The sequence below is a fragment of the Heterodontus francisci genome, chromosome 42 (assembly GCF_036365525.1).
Source record: "Heterodontus francisci isolate sHetFra1 chromosome 42, sHetFra1.hap1, whole genome shotgun sequence".
Lineage (NCBI taxonomy): Eukaryota > Metazoa > Chordata > Chondrichthyes > Heterodontiformes > Heterodontidae > Heterodontus > Heterodontus francisci.
In genome coordinates, this window is record NC_090412.1 from 6,663,343 (window position 1) to 6,690,846 (window position 27,504).

Here is a 27,504-nt window from a genome sequence, read left to right on the forward strand (position 1 = left end):
AGAATAATACAGTGCAGAAGAGGCCCTTCGGCCCATCGAGTCTGCACCGATGCATTAAAACACCTGACCTGTCTACCTAATCCCATTTGCCAGCACTTGGCCCATAGCCTGGAATGTTATGACGTGCCAAGTGCTCATCCAGGTACTTTTTAAAGGATGTGAGGCAACCTGCCTCTACCACCCTCCCAGGCAGGGCATTCCAGACTGTCACCACCCTCTGGGTAAAAAAAGTTCTTCCTCAAATCCCCCTTAAACCTCCCGCCCCTCACCTTAAACTTGTGACCCCTTGTAACTGATCCTTCAACTAAGGGGAACAGCTGCTCCCTATCCACCCTGTCCATGCCCCTCATAATCTTGTACACCTCGATCAGGTCACCCCTCAGTCTTCTCTGCTCCAGTGAAAACAACCCAAGCCTATCCAACCTCTCTTCATAGCTTAAATGTTCCATCCCAGGCAACATCCTGGTGAATCGCCTCTGCACCCCCTCCAATGCAATCACATCCTTCCTATAATGTGGCGACCAGAATTGCACACAGTACTCCAGCTGTGGCCTTACCAAAGTTCTGTACAACTCCAACGTGACCTCCCTCCTTTTGTAATCTGTGCCTCAATTGATAAAGGCAAGTGTCCCGTATGTCTTTTTCACCACCCTATTAACCTGCCCTTCTGCCTTCAGAGATCGATGGACAAACACGCCAAGGTCCCTTAGTTCCTCGGAACTTCCCAGTGTCAGGCCATTCATTGAATACTTCTTCATCTTTTATACCCCTTCAGGCACTAGTTTCTCGCAAGCAAGTCTGACCCACCTCCCGCCACAACCCTCTTGAAGGGCAGTGTGAATAAATTGTCAACAGAAGTTCAAGTGTTGTCGGTGCTGTGTTGTGGCTATCAGAAATCGGCCTCCGCATTCTGGATTAGTTTGTGTAAAAAGAAAAGGGCCTTGTTCCTGTTCCTGGATGCCTACCCACACCCTCCAATTGGAAAACACGTGGTGTAGACTTGGTGCGAGGAGATTGAGCCTCGTTCGTGATCTGGTTTGCAAAACCCCTACCTACCACCCAACCCTGATTGGTGCTGCTCCTGATCAACTTCCTGTCCAGCAGCATCTCACTCTTTCCTAAAAGCAGTGAGCCAGCTCCTCATTGGACCAGTTTAGACCAATCAGGCTTTACTTCAAATTTTACTTTGCGCCCCTCCAATTCTGCTATCATTTCTGAAGGGCTTACATTCTCTGGCCGAGTGCAGCTTTACGTTACTCCTGTAAACTACACCAAGTATCATGGAAATAGACATGTTATACACAAACTTGCATTGTGACCTAGAAATGAATGTGTGCGATATTAGCGTACAAACCTGTGTTAATAATGTTAATACTTTAAATGAGGCATTGATTCCACAAAATCCCAAAGGGCCACCAATGCAAGGTAAAGTAAGATGTTAAAAAGGAAGATAAGTATTTAGGATGTAAGGGTGTTGAGGCTATGGGGATAAGGTAATTCGTTAAGACCAATAGCACAAAACTGTCCTGGCGAATAAAATGGTGGAGCATAGTCGATAAGCTGAGTTACCAGCTCATGTTCCTTTGTTCCTGTAAGTAATGTATGGTCAGAAAAGCTACATATTTAAACACACATTTATTAAGGATGCAGCAATTATGATGTAGAATAGAAAATTGTGGTGTACAGGGTTATGCAATGAGTAACATCGTCTTGTGTAATTGAGGGCTGTCTATCATGTATTCTTGTTTCCAGTGCTGTTTTTTCAGTTTCAGCGAATCATTTTGTAGACAATAGTTCCAATACAGGGGCGTTGTGAAAATGACTGCCTGAAGTCACTGCGGAGTGGAATAACTTAGAACTTGCCAAGTTACAATGTGCCTCAGAAGTAGTGTATTTCCGTTATAAATTTTCAAACGTTCCTTTGTATGTGTGAGGTCTTCCCCATAAATGTGGCACCTTGTTGTGAATGCTTAATTAGCAAATGTGCCCCAATGTGTGCCATGTACAGGTGAGGTCTTCCACTTGATGTGATATTGCAATCTTGGTCTCGTGTGATGCAGCGAACGTGGGGTTGGAAGCTCAGCTGAAGGTCAACTAGTTGCAAACAGTTTGCTTCAGCCTGAGATGGAGGTTTTTATGGTGAGTGTCCAAGATGATGGTAGCTTCGATATTATCAATGAGGAACTTGTGGTGCACTGTTCTTAGAACAGAGAAGGCTAAGAGGAGATTCAGTAGAGGTGTTTAAAATGTTAAATGAAGAGAAACTGTTTCCAATGGCTGAGGGGTCAATAACTAAAGGGCACAGATTTAAGAACCAGAGACCACATGAGGAAACGGTTCTTTGCGCAACGGGTGGTTCGGATTTGGGATGCACTGCTTGATCGGGTGGTGGAAACAGATTCAACAGTAGCCCTCAAAAGGGAATTAGATAAATACTCGAAGGGGAAACATTGGCAGGGATATTAGGAAAAAGCAGGGGAGTGGAACTAACTGGATTGCTTTTGGAAAGAGCTGAAGCAGACTGGATGGGCCGGATGGCCTCCTCCTGTGCTGTACTCTTCTGATTCAACAATTGTGGATAAGGAACCTGCATAGTTTTAATGGAAGGGCGTAAAGAGCTGCTGGAGAGGTAGAACAGGGTGTCATCAGCGTCTGTATAGATGCTTATCCCAAGTCTGCAAGTCCACAAAGGAGTAGCACAGAGGTGAGGAAGGATTGCTGAAGGATCCTTTAGGGACTCTGGAGGGTGACGGTGCAGGGCCAGGAAGAGAAGCCATTGCTGGAGATACTCAGATAGGGACAAGTGAAACGAGCCAAGCAAGGGCAGTCCCATTGAGCTGGACAATTGAAGAGAGATGTCGCAGAAGAGCGATGTAGTCAACCATCTCACAGAGTACATAGAGGTTGAGAAGGGATAGTTAGTCCCGAAATATAATACGAGAGTGCAAATATCTTACCTTCTGTGTCTGGCTGTGCACTAGCATCATGAAAAGTACACTTTTGATAAGAGGTGTGAGTTCCATTTCCTGTATATAAAAAAAAATGGGAATATTGGATCAGTTGTAAAGGGTAATCTCTCCACGATTCAATGAGAAAAGTTGGGATTGATCCTTTCAGACACCCACATTAATCACAAATGAGGGAAGCCATTTCGCCACCCAACTCTTCCTTCAACCTAACTGTCTGTCAGATCACGTTACCTCCACTCCCTTAACTGGAAGAATATTCAGGTATTGATCATGCTTCATGTGAACATATCAGTCCTGAATTTTTCCTTTTACAAGTTTAAAGATGCATTCATGATCCCAGTGTCCCATGGTGCTTTACAACCAACTAAGTACTTTTTGAAGTATAGTCACTGTTGTAATGTAGGAAATGGGGCAGCCAATTTGTGCAAAGCAAGATCCCACAAGCAGCAATGAGATAAATGACCAGATAATCTATTTTAGTCATGTTGAGTGATGAATGTTGGCCAAGAAATGGAGACAGGCTTTGAGTCACCTGTCCTAATATTTCGGTGTCAGATTTTGTTTGATAACACTCCCGTGGAGCATCTTGGGACATTTCACTACTTTAAAAGCATATTGTTGCTGCTGCAGAGTGAGTACAGGACCTCATCTCCATTACAGTCTGACCATTTCTTTCCGAGGTGTGGATGTCCCAAAACACTTTGCAGCCAATTACGCACTTTTAAAGTGTAATCACTGTTAACAAGTAGGAAACGTGGCAGGCTCTTTGTGCACAGCATGATCCCACAAACAGCAATGCGATTAATTGCCAGACCACCTGTGTTTTGTGATCTTGGTTGAGGGACAAATATTGGCTGAGACCCCCCCCCCCCACCCCCCGGGTCATTGGTTAGGTATCGAGAACAGTCTGACCAAGTGTAGTACCCGACAGAATCATTTTCTATAGAAACATACCACGAGTGACCTTGAGCTCCATAGTGCCGTGCACGGTCAGCTTGATTTCCGGGTGGTGTTTACTTTCCTGCGATCTGTGCAGCTCGTGTACCACACAACAGTAAACTCCCTCATCATCTGGCACCAGGTTGGTCAGGGTGACCCAGAATACGCCCTTGTGGTCTGAGCTCATGTAGACTCCCTGGCCCTTGTACTGATTGTGGGTCTCCCATTTGTTCGAGGTGTTCCGGATGTGCATCTTCTCTGCGCACGTATCGTTCTTGCTACGGCTGTAGTACCACAACTTGGCCAAGATGTCATGCCTGTCCTTTAGGTGTCCGGACAGGCTGCACTTAAAGGTGACATTTAGTCCTTCTGAGCATGTGTAGACCATGTGACCGCTCGATACCTTCAACACTGTAGCTTGATCTGCAGAGGGAGAAAGCATGTATAAAGTTCAGAACAAACAACAACAATTGTAACATAGCATGATTTTTGTGGTCGAGAGTAACTGTGGCGTGTTGGTGTCACGCATTTGCATCTTGATTCAGTTGATGGTGAAATGCCAGTCTTGGCTGTGCTTTAAAGGAGAAAAAAAACTTGCATTTATATAGCGCCTTTCGTGACCTCAGATCATCCCGAACCACTTTGTAGCCAATGAAGTACTGTTGAAGTGTAGCCACTGTTGTAATATAGGAAATGCCACAGCCCGTTTGCACACAGCAAGATCCCGCAAACAGCAATGTGATTATGACCATATCATCTGTTTTTATTGATATTGATTGAGGGATAGATATCAGCCAGGACACGGGAAGAACTCCCCTACTTTTGTTCGATATGGTGCCATGGGATCTTTTACATGCACCTGAGAGAGCAAATGGGGTCTCGTTTTAACATGACTCATCTGAAAGATGGCACCTCCAACAGTGCAGCACTGCCTCAGCACTGTACTGGAACGCCAGCCTAGATTATTATCCTCATGCCTCTGGGGAGTGGGACTTGTTCCCATGATATTCTGATTCAGAGCTGAGAAACAATGAGCAGAATGTCGGCACACTCTCGTAAGGAGACAAAAGATCAGTGCATGCTGACTAGTTCCTATTTGGCTGCACAACAGCATCTTTAAGTGAGGTCTCGGAACTGGTCCATTTATCCGTGGCCAATCTCTGATCCTTGCGACAATGCAGCACTCCCCCGCCCCAGGATTACACGAATTGATTTTACAGAGCATTCAGTGAGATGAGGCTCCCAGGTGGAGAGCAGATCAGGCGTTAATCTTCCAGTCCCATCTCCAATTGTGCTCATGACTGGCAAATCTCACACTCGGCACTTCACCTCATTTTATTTAAAAGAAAGAGCTTGCATTTATGTAGCGCCTTTGACAATCACAGGATGACCCAAAATTACGTACTTTGGAAGTGTCGTCACTGTTGAAATGTAGGAAACGTGACGGGCACTTTGCATACAGCAAGATCCCACAAACAGCAATGAGATAAATGACCAGACCATTTGCTTTTTGTGATGTTAGTTGAGGGACAAAGATTACCCAGCACCCCAGGGAGAATGCCCCTGCTCCTCTTCAAAATAGTCCCATGGGATCTTTTATGTCCACCTGAGAGGGCAGCCGAGAGGGGGGTCATCTCATCTGAATTTACCCAGACCCTGGTGCAGAGCCCAAGTTTTTAACCTTCTGAGTGGAGAGTGTTCTACCAATGAGACGTGCTTTACAGGTGATGTTATTTTGTCTTCAGAGCACTTTGCATCTTATGTTCCTCTTCAGCTTCTTCCTGGGACAGATGTCAAACTGAGTTCCTTGTGCCCAGACCAGGATGAAAAAAAGTACCTTATAAACACCTTCTAATTGGCTTTTACTGCTCTCTGCTGTGCAATTAATTGATGTGCAATTTGGACCTGATCATTCTGTTTTGATGAGAGCTGAATTCAAATGTAAGTTATTTCACTGGCACATAATTGAAGATTGTGAGGAAAGATAGCAATTCAGGCATTTCAGTACTTGTATAAACTCGGAGGTCTCTCGTGGTTAAACAGATGATGGGCTGTTCTATAACGAGGGTGTTGTGCCATGTGACTGTTCTGCCAAGGCAGAATCTGGTAATTGATTTTAAAAAGGCACAACCTGAATTTATTAGCTATTGGAGAGAATCATTTGTAGGTTGGCAGTTGATTGTGAATTCTTGGCTCTGGGTCAGAAAACGCCAGCAGGAAATGACTGCCTTTCTTTCCCATCTTATACACTTGGCACCTCAACTTTGATATACTGGAATGGTAAAACCTCTCTCCTGCCCCACAAGCCTGCTGTGTAATGGGCTCAAAATTTTTTTTTTTACATATATAGTTAGCAAAGGCAGACTGATTGCAGCATGTGTTGCCAGTGCGTCATTTCATATGGTGGTGCTTTGTGTTCTCAAAAGATAATCTCAAGTTTGCAAAGAGGCTTTCCTGTGCAGTTGAATATCTGGAACACAGAACAGTAAACAAAGCATTTCAGAATGTGTTAACATAGAATGATACAGCACAGAATGAGGCCATTCGGCCCGTCATATCTGTGCCCGCTCTTTGCTAGAGCTATCCAATTAATCCCACTCTCCTGCACTTTCTCCATAGCTCTGTAAATGTTTTCCCTTCAACTATTTATCCAACTCTCTTTTGAAAGCCACCACTGAATCTGCTACCATCCCCCTTTCAGGAGGTACATTTCAGATAACAACTCATTGTGTAAAAAAAACTGTATGTATACATAAAATTTCCAGCACAGAAACAGGCCATTTGGCCCAACTGATCTGTGCTGTCTCTGGTTCTTTTGCCAGTCAATCATCTTCAATCTGTGTCCACTGGTTACCGACCCTTCTGCCATTTGAAGGCTTGTGCTCATTATCAAGTAAGTACAGTAGCTTTGATCACACTTTAGCTGAACAGTTCCTTTCATTTCCTCATCACATATTGTTAAGTTTAATCGTCTTGATACAATAGTATCAAGCGGCACAGTGGTTAGCACCGCAGCCTCACAGCTCCAGCGACCCGGGTTCAATTCTGGGTACTGCCTGTGTGGAGTTCTCCCTGTGTCTGCGTGGGTTTCCGCCGGGTGCTCCGGTTTCCTCCCACATGCCAAAGACTTGCAGGTTGATAGGTTAATTGGCCATTATAAATTGCCATAGTATAGGTAGGTGGTAGGGAAAATATAGGGACAGGTGGGGATGTGGTAGGAATATGGGTTTAATGTAGGATTAGTATAAATGGGTGGTTGATGGTCGGCACAGACTCGGTGGGCCGAAGGGCCTGTTTCAGTGCTGTATCTCTAAACTAAGTACCTAACTTATGTCTGGTCTGCTTCATCCATCTGTCTCGTCATTAGCAAGCAGTTAATTTCTATTTTCTATTTTAAAATGTATTCCCCTCACTGCCCCGTAAATCTCTGATCACCCAGAGGGTGAGCAAGAAAAACACTTTGAATTTCTACAGTGCCTTTCATGAGCTCAGGGCAACCTTTGTTTGATATCTTATCAGAAAGACCGCACCTCCGACAGTGCAGCACTCCCTCAATACTGCACTGGAGTATCAGCCTTGATTTTGTGCTGAAGTCCTGGAGTGAGACTTGAACCCACAACCTTCTGATGGTAACCTCCATCACCCAGAAAATTAGCAGGTCATCGCCGCACTGTCGCTGAGGTTGCTGTTTCTCAACAGGTTTCAATGCCTGATGGCTGATTAAGTTTCTCACAAACACCCCTTCAAATCAGCAACGAAGCCGAGCTGTTAATTCAACCTGTTCCCCTCCCACTTGGTAATGTTTCAATGTGTCATGCCTGTGTTATACTTTGGTGGGGTGGTGGTGGGGGTAGGTGGGGAAAAATCATATAAAAATAAACAGACACTCAAACAGGAAGAACTCTCCAGGAACGTAATGCCAGAGCCACAATATCTGTAAGCTCTTTGTTGGGCTAATGAAAAAAGATCCAATTTGAACATGAATAAAAGGTTGCTTGTGGGAATGAAGTCTTCAGTTATGATGCTATGGCCATTATGAGTGTCTTTTCTGGTCTTTTCCCGACACATCATTTTCTTAGGTAATCATTGTATGAGGCTGGTCACTGTCTCTGAATGTTAATGAGAAACATGTCTACACTTCAGCAGCAAAATACTACATTGCATATAATATTGTTGTCCGTATAAAAGAGAAGACCATGGACAATGTCACAGAGACTTGTTGGACACTGCACTGGAGCTGTGATCTTACCAGAGAACTATACAGTTTACACGTGACTTCATTTGACGTACTCTACTGCCCAGACTCTAAAGTTGAACGCGTTATTTGATTTCTCTGCAGTGACAGGGCATGTTTTGTACCAAATCTAGTAAACTTCTGTTGCCAATGTTCTGTTAAATTTGTATTTTCAAATGTTGATGCAAGACTTAGGGAGTTACGTAATCTAGGCTGGTACTTCAGTGCGGCACTGTCAGAGGTGTCTTCATTGAGATGGGGCATTTAACTGAGGCCCCCATCTGCCTGTTCAAGTGGTCACAGCAGATCCCATAGCACTATCCTGCCACGGCCAGCATTCTTCCCCCCCCCCCCCCCCCCCTCCCCCCAAGCCATCATCACCAAAAACAGATTAACTGGTCCCTTGCTATTTGTGGGATCTTGCTGTGTGAAAGTTGCCTGCCTTACTTGTCTAGTTAAAATTATATCAGCTGCAGTTCAGACGTTATTAATAGGATGTGAAGCACTTCAGGACTGCCTGAGGGCACACTGAGGTGCAATAGAAGCGAAGGTTTCTCCTTTTTGTAATGGTGCAGGCCCTTTGAGGTCCAAATTTTCAATAGTATCATGGTCACAAATCCCTATAACAACACTTTATTTCAACCAATATACACATCACCTTCACTGAGCAGCACCCAGACCTCAGTCTTCTCGAGTGCCATGTCTGGCATCTGTTATTAATTTGTTTCTTTAAATTGACCTTTCTGATTTTTTTTCTCGAACGTAACTTGCACAGTCCTAGACAGCACAAACTCCAGACCCTGAAGAGAGCAGACTGCTGCCCTCCCAGGAGATTCTGGAGCAAGGATGCAGCTGGTCCACATCAGGTTGATGTGCATGCTGTGTTCCATTTACCCAGATTCATGGCACCGACTAAATCTCTGCACCCTTGGCTTGTGCGAAACATACGCACTCCCAGTTGGCTGTGAATGGTAACCAATCCCTTCCTAAACCCTATGTTTTTAAACAAGCTCCCCGGTCCTGGGCACTTCCACAAGCTCCTTAGATTCTGCTCTTTTTGTCATAAGGTTTCAGTATTTTGGGGGGAATGTACTGTCACATTATTTCGGTTGCTGCCTTTCTCTCTCATCATTGTCTTGCTGTTTTCCTTTTGGATGGCTGAGAATTTCTTGCCGAAACATGGACAAGGAGCACAGGATTGTGACAGTATTTCTAAAGAATTGGATATTTAAAAAAAAAAAAATTGAGGATACCCCTCACAATATACTGCAGACATCAAGCAGTAAGTTTTAACATCAGGAAGACCTAAATCTATCCAGCACCTTGTCACATCTCTAAATGACTGCACGTAAAGTACTGCTGGTCATATTAGCATCAGATGCTTAACACGTCATTCTTTTGTCATGTTAGATAAATAATGGTTGCATTAAAGTAACTGACAAATTAATATCATGCAACTACCGTTATCCAATTGCATTACCGACAGTCATCTCTAGACGCCAATGTCCACCATCTACAAGGCACAAGTCAGGAGTGTGATGGAATACTCTCCACTTGCCTGGATTGGGTGCAGCTCCAACAACACTCAAGAAGCTCGACAGCATCCAGGACAAAGCAGCCCACGTGATTGGCACCCCATCCACAAACATTCACTCTCTCCAACACCGACGCACAGTGGCAGCAGTGTGTACCATCTACAAGATGCACTGCAGCAACGCACCAAGGCTCCTTAGACAGCACCTTCCAAACCCGCGACCTCTACCAACTAGAAGGACAAGCGCAGCAAATACATGGGGACACCACCACCTGCAAATTCCCCTCCAAGTCACACACCATCCTGACTTGGAACTATATCGCCGTTCGTTCACTGTCGCTGGGTCAAAATCCTGGAACTCCCTTCCTAATAGCACTGTGGGTCTACCTACCCCAAATGGACTGCAGCGGTTCAAGAAGGCAGCTCACCACCACCTTCTCAAGGGCAATTAGGGATGGGCAATAAATGCTGGCATAGCCAGTGACACCCACATCCCATGAATGAATAAAAAAAAAGATTGTTGTGCAGTCAGACACAGCAGCCATTTTGCTCCGAGCAAGCTCCATTAAACAGGAATGAAATATATGACCAGCTCATCTTTGCTTTATTGGCATTACTGGTTGAAGGAGGAATTTTGGCAGCTTTAGTTGTTTTTTTAAAAGCAGGTGGAAGGACAAGAGTTAGATCATTTGACTTGGACGAGGAGCTGGAGGAGACCATTCAGCCCCTCGAGTCAGCTTCACCAATCCAAGTAATTCATGGCCGATCTGCCTCTCAACTCCATTACCTGTTGTTACTCTGTACCCCTTGATTCCCTTACTCAACAACAATCTGTTAATCTCAGCCCTAAAAGCTCCAATTGATCCACAGCATTTTGGAGGTGAGAGTTGCACATTTCCACGACACATAGTTTGAAAAAGTGCATTCTGATATTCACTGCTGAATGGCTAAGCTGTGACTTAGAGATTGAGCCCCTTTGTTCTTGGTTCCCTCACCAGAGGAAATAGTTCCTGTGTCGCTCCCCAATCAAATCCTTTTAACATTTTAAACCACCTATCATGTAATCTGATGCGGTTTTGTATCTGTTTTCGGTGCTGATGTGAAAGAAGAGCGTGTGGGCTGCACATTTTGAGAAAATTAAGGAAAATAACAAGAATTGCACTTCTGAAACATCTGATTATATCTCAGAAAGAGCACAAAGCACCGACACAGGCAATTCACCATTTAAAAAGCAGGACTTTTATGTCGGTGAATGCAACAAGATGAATGATCAGTTAATCTATTTTCACGATGTTGGTTCACGGAAGAATATGGACCTGCTCACATTGATTGGCCCTAGTGCTGTGACATCTTTAACATCTGAATCAACTTCTCCTCCCACAGTACTGCACTGGGGCATCAAAGCTACATTATATCCTCGAGTTGGGCTTGAACCCATAAACTACTGACACAATGACTAATGAATTCCACTGATGGACGAGATTGCATTTTGCGCATTGACATTAAAATGTGTGTGTGGATGTCGCAATGGGAGATAATGAACCAGCCCAGCTGTTAGATAAAATCTCCCTACCCACACATGTAAGTCAGATGAATCTCTGAACACAGCATCAGATACTGACTGCATATTAATATTAAACAACATGGGTACTAGACTGTTTTACATTGTTTATGACTGTAGAATTCCTGGTCCAAAATTGTGACCTAGAGAGAGAGAGACATGATGTGTGGGGCAATGCAGAAGCATGACGAGGCAAATTTACTGAAAGGTGCACTTCCATCTGAGACCAGCAGCTGTAGAGTGCAAAACACAGTCAGCAAGACCAGAGTTATACTGCAGACTGTGAGTCACACGCTGCCCACCAGGAGAGAACTCTGCACGTGTGTGTGCAACTCTGCATCACCATTGGCTGGTATCTTGTGACTGGTGCAAGTGACTGCTCCCGGTATTATTTTATGATTCTCCAGTGAAGTGCTTTGGGATGTTTTATTACATTAAAGGTCCTATATAAATACAAGTTATTGTCGAAATTACTCTTAACATTGGCACAGCATACTTTCAATCCCAATGATACTTTCTCAAAGTGAAGAAAAGTTTTACTGTTAACTTTCTGGTGGTGGTTGCTGCCCCTTGGATTCACTTATCTTTACAATGATCCTGTGATTCCAAAGGAAAAAGCTTGAGAACTCAGTGTACAATCGCTGTTCTCAAAGCTCTGAGTAAACAGATTTTCAAAAATATCCTTTACCCGGAATGTTTACAATGCCGTCAGTTGCATGGTCTGTGTACGAGCAGTGAAAGAATTCACAGAAATCACTGATATAAAAGGATATTTCTGAAGTCTCTATCTGGAAGCAGGAATTTGCTTCTGCTCAATATCTGTCTTTGTGGTTGAATCACAGAGCCCAGCACATGCTCAAAGGCTCACCCTTATCTGCTCCTTTTGAATATTTCCTACTTGTTAATTTGGTCATTCGTTATCAGCTGAACACTAAGGCTTCATTGAGAGCTGGTACACCATGGTGCCCTGTTTCCACTTGCTGTGATTTATATCATAGAATAGTGTCAATCATCCAGTCATAAAAAAAACAGCCAATGAAGCGGAGTTGCACGCAGAGAATTTCAGCCCCTGCCTCAGCTCGTGCTGCTGAAATTCCCATGCTTGCCTTTCTTGTCTCTAGACTTAAATATGCCAGTTCTGTGTAGGGTGACCTCCCATCTTCCACCCTCTGTAAACATGAGGTCATCCAAAACTCTGCTGCCCATGTCCTAACTCGCACCAAGTCCCTATCACCCATCACCCCTATGCTTGCTGACCTACATTGGCAACCAGTCCGACAATGCTCTATTTTTAAATTTTCATCCTTGTTTTCAAATCCCTCCTTGGCCTCGCCCGTATCCTATCTCTATAATCTCCTCCAGCCCTACAACCCTGCGAGATATCTGCGCTTCTCCAAATCTGGCCTCTTGCGCATCCCCGATTTTAAAAGCTTCACCATTGGCGGCCGTTACTTTAGCTGTTCGGGCTCTACGCTTTGGAATACCCTCGCTAAATTGCTCGCTGTTCCTTTAAGATGCTCCTTTAAAGCTGACCTCTTTGACCAAGTTTTTGGTCACTTGGCCTAATGTCTCCTTATGTGGCATGATGTCAAATTTTGTTTGATTACGCTCATGTGAAGCATCTTGGGCTGTCCTACTATGTTGAAGGAGCTAAATAAATGCCACGTTGTTGTTGCTTTTCGAGGAACAAAAGCAAAGCAAGTAATAAGTGGTGAGCAATTCATTGAAAACGAGTAATGGTGAAGTGTTTTTATTGGTTGTCGAGAAATTTGTATCCGTTACACAATATGACAATGAGGGCGGCACAGTGGCGCAGTGGTTAGCACCGCAGCCTCACAGCTCCAGGGACCCGGGTTCGATTCCGGGTACTGCCTGTGTGGAGTTTGCAAGTTCTCCCTGTGTCTGCGTGGGTTTTCTCCGGGTGCTCCGGTTTCCTCCCACAAGCCAAAAGACTTGCAGGTTGATAGGTAAATTGGCCATTATAAATTGTCACTCGTATAGGTAGGTGGTAGGGAAATATAGGGACAGGTGGGGATGTTTGGTAGGAATATGGGATTAGTGTAAATGGGTGGTTGATGTTCGGCACAGACTCGGTGGGCCGAAGGGCCTGTTTCAGTGCTGTATCTCTAATCTAATCTAATCTAAAATCATTTTTGCCACAGACGTAGTTAAAGCTTGGAATATATTATAGACAAATTAGTGCTAATATTTACTGCTGTCTGAGAATACTTTGGACAATGTATTGGCAAAACTTAAAACCCACAAGTAAATTTTAAAAACTTAAACCCACATTCCAGAAGGGAATAAATGACATGGTTAAGGTTTTGCACGCAGAAAAATAAACCGATTTCAGCTGGATCGGAAATCCAGCCAGCAAGAGTGAAGGATTTGAGTCTGGGAGCTCTTAAAGAGAACCCTTTTTAAGGCCTCTCTTAGAGCAGTTTCAGGGTTTGTTTTCAAACAGAAACCTGATTTCACAGAGAAGCTATGGAGCAGCTGCTGGAGGGTGTTGGAGGGGAACTGCGAAATCGTTGCAACAGAAGAGATTATTGTGAAATGCAGGGTGAGGAGGGAAAGCTATTTTAATAAAAAAGCTGACATTAATTCTCTCAAAAAAGGCAAAAGCTCGTTTTGGGAAGTAGTTCTATAAGAGACTTAGGAACATGTATACGTCCTCTGGGATTAAAGGAATGTTTTCTGTTTAGCACCTTTCACCAGTTAAATGCTCAAATCTGTTGTGCAGGTTGCCCTGTTGAGTGGAACAAGTGTTCCTGATCATACTGTTATTAACAATAGGGCTTTTCATCTCTCAGTTGTTTGAGATTTTACTTTGCACAGAATGTCTGTTGGACTTATCTACCTAACCACAATGACTGGACCCATTGTATATGCAACACTTTGAGACAGTTCGAAGCCATGTGATCAGGTACTCCATAAATGCAAATCTGTCTGTTCCTCATCGGAAGGAAATGTACAGTAGCTTTCTGCAAGTAAAGTTTGGAGGTTTTATTGATCGATTTGAGCTGCAGCCACGTTGCCTGTTCGCACAGCCTCTTGGAAGCAGAAAACCATTTGCCAGCAGTCTCAGAGCTTTTGAAACAAAGATGTTTGTAGGGATTGTGGAGAGAGTGTGTGTGTGCGCGCGTTTTGGATGGTAGGAGGGGAGGGGTCGGTACGAAGTATCAGGGCAGGGTGAGACAATACTGAGATTTCTTCCTTTTAATGAGGCTCTGGTGAGTTTGGTTCCTGAAGCAGAGCAATGTTTTACCAGGCCCCATCCATTTACAGTCATTGCTCAGGTACTCCCCATGGGTAAGTGGTCAAAGTAGGCGCAACCCGAGGTCAGTTGGATGCTAATTACTGGTGGACGTTCCTTAGATTGGCAGATGCTTGTAAAATCCTCGCTCCGATGCAAGGTTGCATATCAATATCATTGTGCGAAACACTGAACTTGACTAATCTGCAAACTACCACTTCTGAAAGGAACATACAAGTATTAAATCTGCTGAGAAGCTGTTGATTTCATTTTGTTCAACTTTCCTCAGTGACGCTGCATCAATTGCCACAGCACAGACCAAACCACTCAGCAGTTAAAGTTTGATGATGTCCTTCTTCACAATCGCTGTTCAGTTTCCACATGCATAGTGCAACTCAGCTGTCTTCCCCCTGTTTTCCCCTGCAAGCCAGCTCCCAGGACCAGACAGTCACCAAAGGTTTAAAGGCTTAAATTGTGGCCGATCCTACATCTCGCACAGTGGCGCGGTGGTTAGCACCGCAGCCTCACAGCTCCAGCGACCCAGGTTCAGTTCTGGGTACTGCCTGTGCGGAGTTTGCAAGTTCTCCCCGTGACCGCATGGGTTTCCACCGGGTGCTCCGGTTTCCTCCCACAGCCAAAGACTTGCAGTTTGATAGGTAAATTGGCCATTGTAAATTGCCCCTAGTGTAGGTAGGTAGTAGGAGAATGGTGGGGATGTGGTAGGGAATATGGGTTTAATGTAGGATTAGTATAAATGGGTGGTTGTTGGCACAGACTTGGGCTGAAGGGCCTGTTTCAGTGCTGTATCTCTAAATAAATAAATCTCGAGTACAAGCCTAATAAACAGTTGGATTCCCGCACTCCTCAGAGTGTGGTTTTCTCCTTTATAGAATTATCAGATTGTGACAGCACTCAAGGAGGCCATTCGGCCCTTACTTGGCAAAGGATTAATTTTGGACAGCAGCAAAAACTTAACTTGGCATCACTCCAGCATCCATATTTTACTACATCAGTTAGGGAAGCATAAAAATTGGCAATGGGCGTTGTATGGATATGGTAGTTTCAGTGCTTCTGATGGTAAATTAGCAGCCCAGATGTTGATGAATTCAGGTTCCACCATGACTAAGTTGTGAAATTGATCTCAGTAAGTTGGGTAATTTGTGGAAAATCCAACTTGTGTATCACTTATGTCCTTCAGTGGAGCTGCCATCCCTATTTGGTCTGGTCCACTGGGAATGTGGTGTAAGCAGGCACAACCTGAGGTCAACTAGAAGCTAATTCCTGATGGAATTTCCATTGACTGACTGCATACAACCGGCCCCACACTCCTGTCGGCTGAAGTGGCTGAGGAAGTCATTCAATGGTAGAAACAATTGCTACCAAGTCGAGGGCTTACTGCCATCTTCGGCTTCACAGGGCGTGGAGAAATGTTCAATAGATAGTGCCTTTCCCAAATCTTGAGACAAAGAAATAGCCCAACAAGTCCAGACCTTTTCCTTGGATCACTCTGACCTTCACCTTCCAACTGCTCTCTCTCCAGAAACATAGCCAATTGAACTTGATGCAGTCACACTGTTCCCTGCCTGGTAACTTACTTCTTGGCTCTCTAGCTCTTTGGGTGAAAAGAAACCCACCTGATTTTTCCCAGCAGCACTCGGCCTGCTGACTCCCAAATCAGCAAATATCTGAATTGTTTCATTTATTTTGTGGCAAAGTCTAACTGTTGATTGGGGATGGGGAGGCAGTGCTGGGTTGAGTGTTCCACCACTCTCAATTCGGCAGTTGTCTCCGCTGTACTGTTCTTCCAAGTCTACTCGATCTGATCTGCGAACTTATTCTCTGGAGACTATACAAAAATCTATGCTCACACACCCACTTCAATACTGAGGGAGTGCTGCATTGTCAGAGGTGCCATCAAGTTCAATTGGCTAAACCGAGGCCCTGTCTGCCCTCCCAGGTGGACGTAAAAGATTCCACGGGCCTCCATCAAAGTAGAGCAGAAGAGTTCTCCCTGGTGTCCTGGCCAATATTTATCCTTCAGTCATCATCACAAAAAACAGATTATCTGGTCATTATCACATTGCTGTTTGTGGGATCTTGCTGTGTCTAAATTGCCTGCCGCATTTCCTACATTCCAACAGTGACGACACTTCAAAAGTACTTCATGGGTTACACCTTTTATAGGAGTGTACCATTTTTACATAAAAGGCAATTATTCAGAAGACCTTGTTTTCTAATTCATTTTGTTTCCATAAAAAAAAATTCCAGGTTTTGTACTTGCTTTCCTCCTGATGGGAATTATTTCGGGAACGTGGCGAAGGAAGTTCCTTGCTCCCAAACAGATAAATTCCCGAAAATGCCAAGCTGTTTTGCTGCCTTGAGTAAATTGTCTGTTTGAAAACTATAATGAATATTATCAATGTGGTAGAGAAATGAATTGGCGCAGCAGTGGTGACACAGAGCAGTGCTATGTGGGTTTATGGCCGTGATTCCCTCGACACCACCGACTCCCCGCTCTGAGCCATGCAAATATGGAGATGCGCTAAGCAGAGGGCAGGTGCTTCCCCCATGGGGGCATCCTCGGTTGCTGCAGTTCGGTGCTTCCCCCAATAGGAAGGAAAAATCGAAAGGAGAGTCAGTCCGGAGTTGGTGTTGCACACTCGGAGATGCACAACACAACAGCCTCAGTGGAGTTTTCAGTACTGTCACCAACACAGGCCAACGCTTTCCTCCTCAGGATTACATTTATTTCAAAGAGATTTGAGAAAAATAGGTTTGGGTCAGTGACTAAGCAGAAGGGTTTTTTTTTTCCTGTATTACTGGCCGCCTGTGCCTTGCTGAAAAGAGAAGGAATGAAACTATCAAAAGCGGAGAGCTCCCACAATCCCCTCTATAATGGCCATCAGCAAAAAAAACTTCAACAGGTAAAGAAAGGAAGAGGTGTCATCGATATAGCATCTTTCACAACCTCCGGACCTCTCAAAGCACTTTACAGCCAACCAAGTACTCTTTCAAGTCTTGTCATGGTTGTAGTGTAGGGAACACGGCAGCCCATTTCCCACATTATGCTGGAGGAATCACTACATGAATACCCACCTCCTGCCATCCCACCCCCACACTCCCACCATGTCCATCCTTGCACCATCCAGTTTTCCCAGGCTAATTGGAAAGAACATGCTCTTCGAAACCTAATGGGATGATTTTCACCAGACAGACCAAAATCCTTTGTCCCCATCTCCAATATTTCTGTAACGAATAACCAGAATTACTGTAGGCAAAAAAATTAAAAACACGCACTTTATATAGCTTTCCAATGATCTTTCTCTCTCAGTTGCTCACAGCGAGAAAGTCACCTTTAATTCTTGTTGACTCCAGGATGATCGTAGAGGGTTGACGACTCTGATCAAGCTCCGCAATTTAATAGGTTAGATTTAGACAAGCTCCTTCTACGCTGCCCCACCAAATTCACCCTGATCCCAGCCTCTCTTCCTATACCAGTGACATTTTGTGGGTCTTTCAGAGTGCAAAATAGGTTGCCCCTGTTGAAATTATGTTGAGCTCGTCCCGGTGAGCAACTTTGTTTCAGTATAGTAATTCCAATAATTGAGCCTAATGGCTGGAAGGAAATGCTGTTCCTGTTGGCTCCTTTAGATTGTGAGTGCTTGCACTGAACTATACAATCTGCAATAAAGGTTCTCAAGAGAGACAGGGAGAGCAGTTCTGGGGAGATGGACGGCAGCCAAATTGGCAAGTCAAGCATATTTAAAATTCAATTTCTTTGTATCTAAGAAATGTCTTTTCTGTATAAGAATCCTCTTCGTGACTGCAAATAATCAAACACAGTACGCAGTGGGTCATCTCTGAAGACAAGCTATTAAACTGAGGCCTCTGTTGAGACGGTTCATTAAGAGGTCTTATGGCACTATACGAATTAGAGAAGGGAGCTTTTCCCTTGCCCTGACAAAGATTCCCCCCCCCCCCCCCCCCCACAACCAGCAGCACCTAAAACGGGAAAACTGGTCTCCCATCTCATTGCTGTTTATGGGATCTTGCTGTGTGCAAAATAGCCGCTGCACTTTTCTATAAAACAATAATGACTTCAGTTCAAGAGCAGTTCATTCACGAAGCTTTGAAGCATCCTGAGACACAATATAAGGCACCACAGAAAAGCAAGACATTACGGAGCATTGATGTGTATGAAGTTATAAAAATGCATTTATATGTAAAATTCTACTGTTACACAGTGCAACCCTTTTATTTGATTTACAGTTAGGGGGCAGGGTTACACAGAAACTTTAGTGCACTTTTTGTTTTTTTTTGTTCATTTCCTGTTGTGGTACACTCAGAAATCAATGTTTTTGCTGGGGCCTTATGCTCACGTCCAGTTCTTGCAGTGATTGATTGTATCTCCCTTTTTTTCCCCTCCTCGAATTGGTCTTCACACAGCAGCCAAATTAACTGTGGTCAAAGGCTGTAACAGAAGAACAAGGCAGCTACAGGAGAAGGTGGAAGCCATTGTTAGCCCCCTACCTTTTGGTTCAGGAAACTATCTGTAGATTAAAGGCACTTTTAGGATTGAATCTTGCAGCACAGAAGACCTTTCACGACTCTCTGCCAGAGTTGTCCCACACCCCAGCTTTTTCCCCCATAAGCCTGCAAGTTAGTCCTCTTCAAATACATGTCCGATTGCCTTTTAAAGGTTCCTGTGGAATTTGGTTCCACAACCCTGTCATATAGTGCGTTCCAAATTGCAACCATCTGTGTGAAGATATTTCTCCTCATTTCCCCCTCTAGTTCATTTGCTAGTTATTTCAAATCTATGGGAGCAAAACTTGGCGTGTTGCAATTGTTAACTGCATTGACAGACAGGAGACGGATTCTGGAATTTTCATTGCGATATGAACAGGTTCAGCAACACTCACCTATTCCATTCGCTTCAGTACTTCCAAAGTTTTTGTGATACACCAAAGTCTGGTTCCTTCTCTCTGATTTGTAAGAGATGGGGCCAGCTGGTTATTGGAGGCAATGAGCTGTGATGAACACCAACAATATAACGGGGGTTGTGCGTGACTGGAAGCATGTCCTGAAGTCCAAACTCGTGCTATAGAGTCATAGTACCGAAGGAGGCCATTCAGACCATCGAGTCTGTGCTGTCTCTTTCAAAGAGCAATCTAGTTAGTCCCACTCCCCCACTCTTTCTTCATATCCCTGCAATTTTTTTCTCCTATTTATCCAATACCCTTTTGAAGGCTACTATTGAATCCACCGTCCTATCAGGCAGTGCATTCCAAATCCTAACCACTAGGTGCATTAAAAAAATGTGTATCCTTTGGTCCTTTTGCCAATCACCTTAAAACAATCACCCTCTGGTTATTGACCCTTCAGCCCTCAGAAACATTTTCACTTTAAAATCATCAAGGGGTTTAGATAGAGTAAGTATGCACCTCTAACAAATCTCCTCTTAGCCTTCTCTGCTCCAATGAGAACAACCCCAGCTTCTCCAGTCTGTCCACATAACTCTAGTCCCTTATCCCCGGTACCATTCTGATAAATTACTTCTGTAACCTCTCCAAAGTGCATGTGAACTATCAAAACGGCTAAGATATTTAACCTCTTCACCTATGTAATAGTTTTGTGAATCTGTGGGTTGAAGAATTGTAATTCCTTAATTCATTCCCTCTACCACTGGCTGCAGTGCATACCATCTACAAGATGCAGTGCAGCAACTCACCAAGGCTTTTTGATGCACCTTCCAAACCCGTAACCTCTACCACCTAGGAGGACAAGGGCAGCAGATTCATGGAGACATCACCATCTGTATTTTGCTTTTATGTTGTTGCAGTTTATATTTCCTGTTGTAAATGCAGTTTAAACTCATTTCCTAATTGTCACTGTGTGATTTGTGCAAGTTGCCTTGTCTTTTTATTTGAATATTTGAAACTTGAATCATAGAAAGTTTAAGGCACAGAAGGAGGCCACTTGGCCCATCGTGTCTGTTCCGGCTGGAAAACGATCCACCTATTCTAATCCCACCTTCCAGCATTTGGTCTGTAGCCCCTCTGATTACGTCACTTGAGGTGCATATCTGGACTCCTTTTGAATGAGTTGAGGGTCTCTGCCTCAACTACCCTTTCAGGCAGTGAGTTCCAGACCATCACCACCCTCTGGGTGAAACGTTTTTTCCTCATCTCCCCTCTAGTTTTTCTACCAATCACTTTAAATCTATGGTCCCTCGTCACTGACCTCTCTGCTAAGGTGAATAGACCCTTCACCTCCAGTCTATCCAGGCCCCTCAAAATTTTGTACATTTCAATCAGATCTCCTCTCAGCCTTCTCTGTTCCAAGGAGAACAACCCCAGCCTATCCAATCTTTCCTCATAGTTGCATTTTTCCAGTCCTGGCAACATCCTTGTAAATCTCCTTTGTACCCTCTCTAGTGCAATTACATCCTTTCTGTAATGAGGTGACTGAACTGCACACAGTACTCAAGTTGTGGCCTAACCAATGAGTTATACAGTTCCAGCATAACCTCCCTGTTCTTGTATTCTATACCTCGGCTAATAAAGGAAAGGATTCCATATGCCTTTTAACCACCTTATCGACTTGTCCTGCTACCTTCAGGATCTGTGGACATTCACTCCAAGGTCCCTCACTTCCTCCACACTTCAGTATTTTCCCATTAATCGTGTATTCCTTTGCCTTATTTGACCTCCCCAAATGCATCACCTCACACTTCTCTGGGTTGAATTCCATTTGTCACTTTTCTGCCCATCTGACCAGACCATCAATATCTTCCTGCAGCCGACAGCTATCCTCCTCACTATCTACCACACGGCCAATCTTTGTGTCATCTGCAAACTTCTTGATCATGACCCCTATATTTATGTCCAAATTGTTAATATAAACCACAAAAAGCAGGGGACCCAGTACTGAGCCCTGCGGAACGCCACTGGAAACAGCCCTCCAGTCGCAAAAACACCCGTCAACAACTACTCTTCACAAGTACAACGTTAATAGATTTTAAAAAAAGAAACAAGCCATTTAATTGCCATCAAAATGGGTTTGCTCGATCAAGGTCAGGAGCTACAGGTTGCAGACCCCTGCCCTAACCTGTCAGCCACCTGCAAATATTACCATTAAACTACACAATTGTGCAGAAAAGCTTCAGACAGAAATGTGACCACATAGAGTTGGGGAGAGGAACATCAGGGGTAATTGGAGAGGAGAGAGATGGGAGACGTAACTGGCTCAAAAAGGGGGGATTCATCCCCCTCAGACCCTTCATGCTCTCCCCTAACCCCCCTGGGTGGTTGCAATTGTGGCCACAGGAATGGAACCTGGGAAATCTAAATGGTTCAATAAGGAGAGTAACATTCGGCACATCATTTGTTTTTTTACCATTACTGTTTAAGAACACTTGACACCAGGTCTGACTGCAGTGTGGAAAATGTTACATCTTGTGTTTGCAGAACCAGGATGTAATTTACAAGCAGAGAAACGTACCCAATTTGATTGATTGCCAGTAGCCTTAAGATCTGTAAAACTGTAAAGCATATTTTTCCACACTGTGTTTCCACACTGCGCACATAAAATTCTGAAGGAGGATGGGGCAAGTTAGACGGTAATGGAGACACTTTTCACCTTAAAAGTGAATTGAGTATATTGCTGTGAGTATCTTTGAGACGAGGTAACATGGGTGAGTGGTGGAGTGCATGTGGATGTTTATAATTCCAATCAGGCTCAACCTAGGGAAGGTGTTGAACCAGTGTCAAGTCATTTCTTTCACCAGAGAGAAGGCGGGGGGAGGGGGAGAGAGAGAATCAAATAAAACATGATGGGCCAACCCCTATTCCTTTTACCACCATCATTCAGCTCTTGTGAGGGAGGAAAGTATCAGGAGAGGTCTTGGGACATGTTATTTTTCCAGAGTATAAAAGGAAAATACTGCGGATGCTGGAAATCTGAAACAAAAACAAGAAATGCTGGAATCACTCGGCAGGTCTGGCAGCATCTGTGGAAAGAGAAGCAGAGTTAACGTTTCGGGTCAGTGACCCTTCTTCGGAAGAAGACCCTTCCGAAGAAGGGTCACTGACCCGAAACGTTAACTCTGCTTCTCTTTCCACAGATGCTGCCAGACCTGCTGAGAGATTCCAGCATTTCTTGTTTTTGTTATTTTTCCAGTGTGTGGAACCAGGAAATGATTCATGCCATGGTGGGAGGGGTGCAGAAGAATCTTTCAAAATAAGTTGGGGGGGAGATTGGGGGCTGGGATGATATTACGTAGTAAATTTAGATTGAAGTTCATTGAAGACTAATGTCAAAGGTTCCTTTCAGTGGTCTTTGGAGGGTGTGTGTGGGCTGTGCATGGGGGCAGCTCATTTGAACTGTGTACGTAGAGCTTAGGAAGGAAGCTTTTGCTGTAATATGACGAGCTTATTCCATTTATCGTTGAAAGAAAAAAAAACAAATGTTTTAGAAAGCGATTGAGGACAGACTCACTGCTCCAAGCTGCCTTTCTTGGCTGTGCACACCATTTGGAGTCTCTGTTTACTGAAACATTTTTAGTATTTTTTTTACTCGCTTTCAAAGGCCAAACTTTCAGGGGCAGGTCATTATTTAGCATGTTTTTATAGGCAGAAAACATCAGATCACCTTGAAATTTACACTGGGCAAGATCAACCTCTGCTATTCTAATGGAGGAGTTAACCTGTTTATTTTAACTGAATGGGTGCTTTTATTAAAACAGCGGACAAGGGAATCTCATTCGAAAACGTGCATTTATATAGCACCTTTACCATAGTAAAACATCCCAAAGTGCTTCACAGGAGCGTTATCAGGCAAAATTTCATACCTAGCCATATAAGGAGATACTGGGAGAGATGAACCAAAGCTTGACCAGAGAGGTGAATTTTAAGGAGTGTCTTCAAGGAGTGAGAGGTTTGGGGAGGGAATTCTAGAGCTTGGGGCCCAGGCACCTGTAGGGACAGCCACCAATGGTGGAGCGATTGAAATCAGCGATGCACAAAAGAATCAGAGTTAGCGAGCATTTTACAGTTTTACCACAAATTTCAAAGCCCGTGTAACTTCTTTTGTCCCCTTTGATGTCCTTTAATCAAAGCATTTTATCTAGCAGGCTACTGGCAAATACAGCAGAAATCCAGATTGTGAGCTCCACAGATAACTTATGCACACCTTCCTCCAGTAAGACCTGAATGTGTGTGGTTTGAGGCTGTCGAAACCGCTTACGACTAAGTCACTTTAAAAAAAAAATAAAGCAGAAACATGACACAGTCAGAGAGTTGAGACTCAGGTTGGAGTGTTTCAGGAGGCATTTACAGACGGTTTCTAAAGGTGCACTGCTCTCTGGAGGGTGAATAAGCTTTTTGCTGCTCTGTTACATGTCTCGAGTGACTGCTGCCAGCTGCCATTTTAACTCTTGAGTTTGCAATGCAAATGAGGGAGTTTATCCAGACAGTAAGATCTGGAGCTGACTAGACGAGGAAAGAGCTGCAATAAAACAGTTTGTACATTGTGAGCAGGATGCTCACTGTCCTGTGTTAGTGGGTGAGAGTGTATGTGTGGGTGTAAATAGGCCAGAAGACAGCACTCGCACGTTCTGAAGTGTCACTTTGTTACAGATGCAAGTACAAAGAGACAATTAATGATCCAGGGCCCAACATTTACAAGCAATTACTGTTCTGATGAAAGGTCACAGACCTGAAACGTTAACTCTGCTTCACACTCCACAGATGCTGCCAGACCTCTGAGTATTTCTAGCACTTTATCTGTTTTTATATTTCAGATTTCCAGCATCTGCAGTATTTTGCTTTTACACAATTAACTACATTTGCTTCTTATAAGCAATGGCCTTAAAAAGGACAGGGCAAAAACATGATAAAAATTCCACAGACCCCATACTACCCGTTAGTAACCCAAGAGAGAAGAAAGAATTAAGATATTTATATAACACCTTTCACAACCTCAGGAAGTCCGAATTTTACAACCAATGAGTAGTCACTGTTGTAATGTAAGAAACACAGCAGCCAATTTTCACACAGCAAGCTCCCACAGACAACACTGTGATAATAACCAGTGATGTTGGTTTTAGTGATACTGGTTGTGGGATAAATACTGGGGGGAACTCCCCTGTTAGTTTTCGATATAGTACCAATGGATCTTTTATGTCCACCTGAGAGAGCAGGCGTGGACCTTGGTTTAAGGTGTCATCCAAAAGGTGACCACTCTGCCCCTGACAGTGCAGTGCTCCCTCAGTGCTGCACTCGGATTGTCAGCCTACGCCTTGTTCTCAAGGTCTCTGGAGTGGGACCTGAAGCCACAGTCTTCTGACTCAGAGGCAAGACTGCTACCCACTGAGTCACAGTTGTTGGACAAGAGTTGCAAGCATGTCATATAAACATTGACAGTACTGCACCTTTCCTGCTGTTAACTATACTTCTCTGTGGCCTGAATTCAAGTTACTCTAGTTAGGTATTGATCCTGTTTAGCCAGATGAAGCATTTAACGTGTGAAGCTGTTGCTCTTTGACACTAGTTTCAGAACGGGCAAAATTAGTGTATAAGTGTTGTGTGCGGTGGGTGGGGAGGGTTGAATGAGCTATTTTCTGTCACTGTGGTCAGCTCTACATCAAAAGCATGAGGTGATGAGGGTGTTATTGAAGAGACCTGCAGTCTTCAGGAGAGTTGCTAAGTGGAAATAAAATACATATTGATTCAAATGTTCGTGTATCCTTGCAGAAATTTGGTTGGCAGCACTATTTTGCAGTGTGGTACCATTGTAAGCAGTGTCTGTTGCTGGAGGAGGAAGCAAGAGAGCAAGTATTTCAGGAACTAAACAGTTTCACTTGCATCCAATCGAGTTTGAGTTCACTTCGCATTCTCTTTAAATTCTTATTCAATTTCAACTCTTTATGAGGTGCTCCTCCCTTTAACACCTTGATCAAGAGGGGTTTGTGTGTGATTGGGCGTGCCTGTTAGAATCAGAGTAAATTTGTTATTTTGAAGCATGTTTTGCCTGGCAACCAGTGATAAACCCAGTGCTTTTTTTTTGGCACCAGTGTGAGCCAAATTAGAAGAACACAACTTGTAAAAATGAGACCAATTGCTATTTCAGATACTGCAGTGAGATTAAGTCAGATTTGAAATTGCACGTCTCTGAATTGGCACAAGTCCGACACAACAGTTCTTTTGGCAATCAAAAAGCTTCTCTCTGATTCGCACAGGGAAGCAAAGTGCCTTCTTGTTATTCCACTTATCACCCTTACCTTGTATAACAGTGTTGAGAAGCAGGATTACAGTCCAAGTGAGGAATTGGTAAGTTATCTTGCTCTGAATATCCATCATTAGATTCCTCTCTCCCTGAACCAATCTTCTTTCATCTGCTAACTTCCTCGTCTGTGTTTGTATGTGAGAAAGAGAAACAGAAATCCTCGGTAATGTTGACTGTACAAGCTTTTGGTATCCACTTCAGGTCTGACAGTGCAAGGGAGCTAGTTACTGGCTGCGGACTGAACATGATGCAAGGAACTAGAAGCCAGTCATTTGCATGAAGGCGGAATAGAAAAATACTCGGTTTTAATTGGCCCTCACTTCAGTGGCATTTTTCTTTGCTACTAACAAGCAGCAGGAGAGTTTGTTTTGAATTGAGAGAGAATTAAGTTGCCGCCTATTCCCAGTTGTTTGCATCTGTGCCCCTTTCAAGGAGACAAATGTAAAATATACCTATGTCAGTCTGGAAAAGTAAGACAAACTTAACCATCACCTTCATGTAAACTGACAGCCCAGAAACAGCCTGAAATAGAAGCTTTATGACATATGCGGGCAATGGATTACACTCAGTGCAGTGAGACTATAGTTGCCAACTCTACTTGGATGTATCCCTGGAGGTTTAATCACAGACCCTCCTGTCTGCGATTGCCCCTCCCAGTCAAACTCCCTTTTTACCCCCATCTCCAATAATTATAAAACTATTAAATGAAAGTGTTCAAAGAAAGTTTTTTTTGAAAAGCACAGTTTGTTTTCATGACCCAATGGTTATTCTCCCGTGTTGTTCCCAGCGGCATCCAGGAGATTAATCTTCCATTCCTGGAGACTCCAGAGCAATCCTGGAGGGTTGGCAACCCTAAGTGAGGCAAGGGCTAGACGTAGTTTTCGATGATTTGGTGTTAAATCACTTTTGTGGCACTGGAAAATAAAAGTGTAAGCAAGTGTAGTTTTTTTAACGCAGCAGTGCAGAATTTATAAAGAGGGGAAGTGAGTGCTAACGGCACAAGATTTATTTGCAAGCAGTCCCTGAGGTGGGGCAAGAAGGGTGATGCACCAATTCCTGTCCCATTGAACATTTTGTTTTTTGAAGTGATGTTTCAAAGCCTGCTGCCATTTCTGCTTCGAATGTCAAAAAAAAATTCTCCCTGGAGGAATAATTTTAATTGCGAAAGTAAATAGCAGTTCCTTTTGTTGGGAACTTAACCCAAGCAATTTGTGAACTGAAACATTATCCAGCACGCAGTTAACCCCACACACTGCTGCCTTCCATGTTCATGAGATGCAGATTCCATCTGTCCTTGACCCAGATCCTGTGGTAGGTGAGAGATGACCACTTCAAGGACATGGTGCACAGTTGCCACCTCAGTTTGGACGTGTTCCTGCAGAGAATTAAGGTATCACTGGCCCAGACAGAGCAGCAGACAGAAGTTAACACATAGAGCTGCTGCCAAGAAAAGTGGCATCTGAAGAGAGATAAAAGGGGGAGATTCTTTTTTTTTTGTTCATGGGATATAAGCATCAGTGGCAAGGCCAGCATTTATTGCCCTTAGCTAATTGCCCTTGAGAAGGTGGTGGTGAACTGCCTTCTTGAACCGCTGCTGTCCATGTGGTGCAGGTGCACCCACAATGCTGTAAGGAAGGGAGTTCTCGGATTTTGACCCAGCGACAGTGAAGGAACGGCGATATATTTCCAAGTCAGGATAGTGTGTGGCTTGGAGGGGAACTTGCA

General features: G+C 43.9%; 2 protein-coding genes across 13 annotated transcripts in view; one reads left to right on the forward strand and one right to left on the reverse strand.

Moving 5' to 3' along the window:
• vsir (V-set immunoregulatory receptor) overlaps positions 1 to 26,039 on the reverse strand; it is a 48,651-nt gene extending 22,612 nt beyond the window's left edge. The window contains exons 1-3 of the mRNA XM_068020434.1: positions 25,775 to 26,039; positions 3,924 to 4,331; positions 2,958 to 3,026 (exon numbers count right to left, since the gene is read on the reverse strand). Coding sequence (XP_067876535.1) covers positions 2,958 to 3,026; positions 3,924 to 4,331; positions 25,775 to 25,853 — 556 coding nt within the window. The 5' untranslated portion in view covers positions 25,854 to 26,039. The remainder of the gene's footprint in view (positions 1 to 2,957; positions 3,027 to 3,923; positions 4,332 to 25,774) is intronic.
• cdh23 (cadherin-related 23) overlaps positions 1 to 27,504 on the forward strand; it is a 658,884-nt gene that overhangs the window by 544,960 nt on the left and 86,420 nt on the right. Inside the window, exon 37 of one of the 12 annotated variants that reach the window (XM_068020431.1) lies at positions 20,189 to 20,292. The exons of the other annotated variants lie outside the window; for them this stretch is intronic. Within the exon in view, the coding sequence (XP_067876532.1) occupies positions 20,189 to 20,257 (69 nt within the window). The 3' untranslated portion in view covers positions 20,258 to 20,292. Of the gene's footprint in view, positions 1 to 20,188; positions 20,293 to 27,504 lie in introns of those variants that run through there. 12 annotated transcript variants of the gene reach the window in all.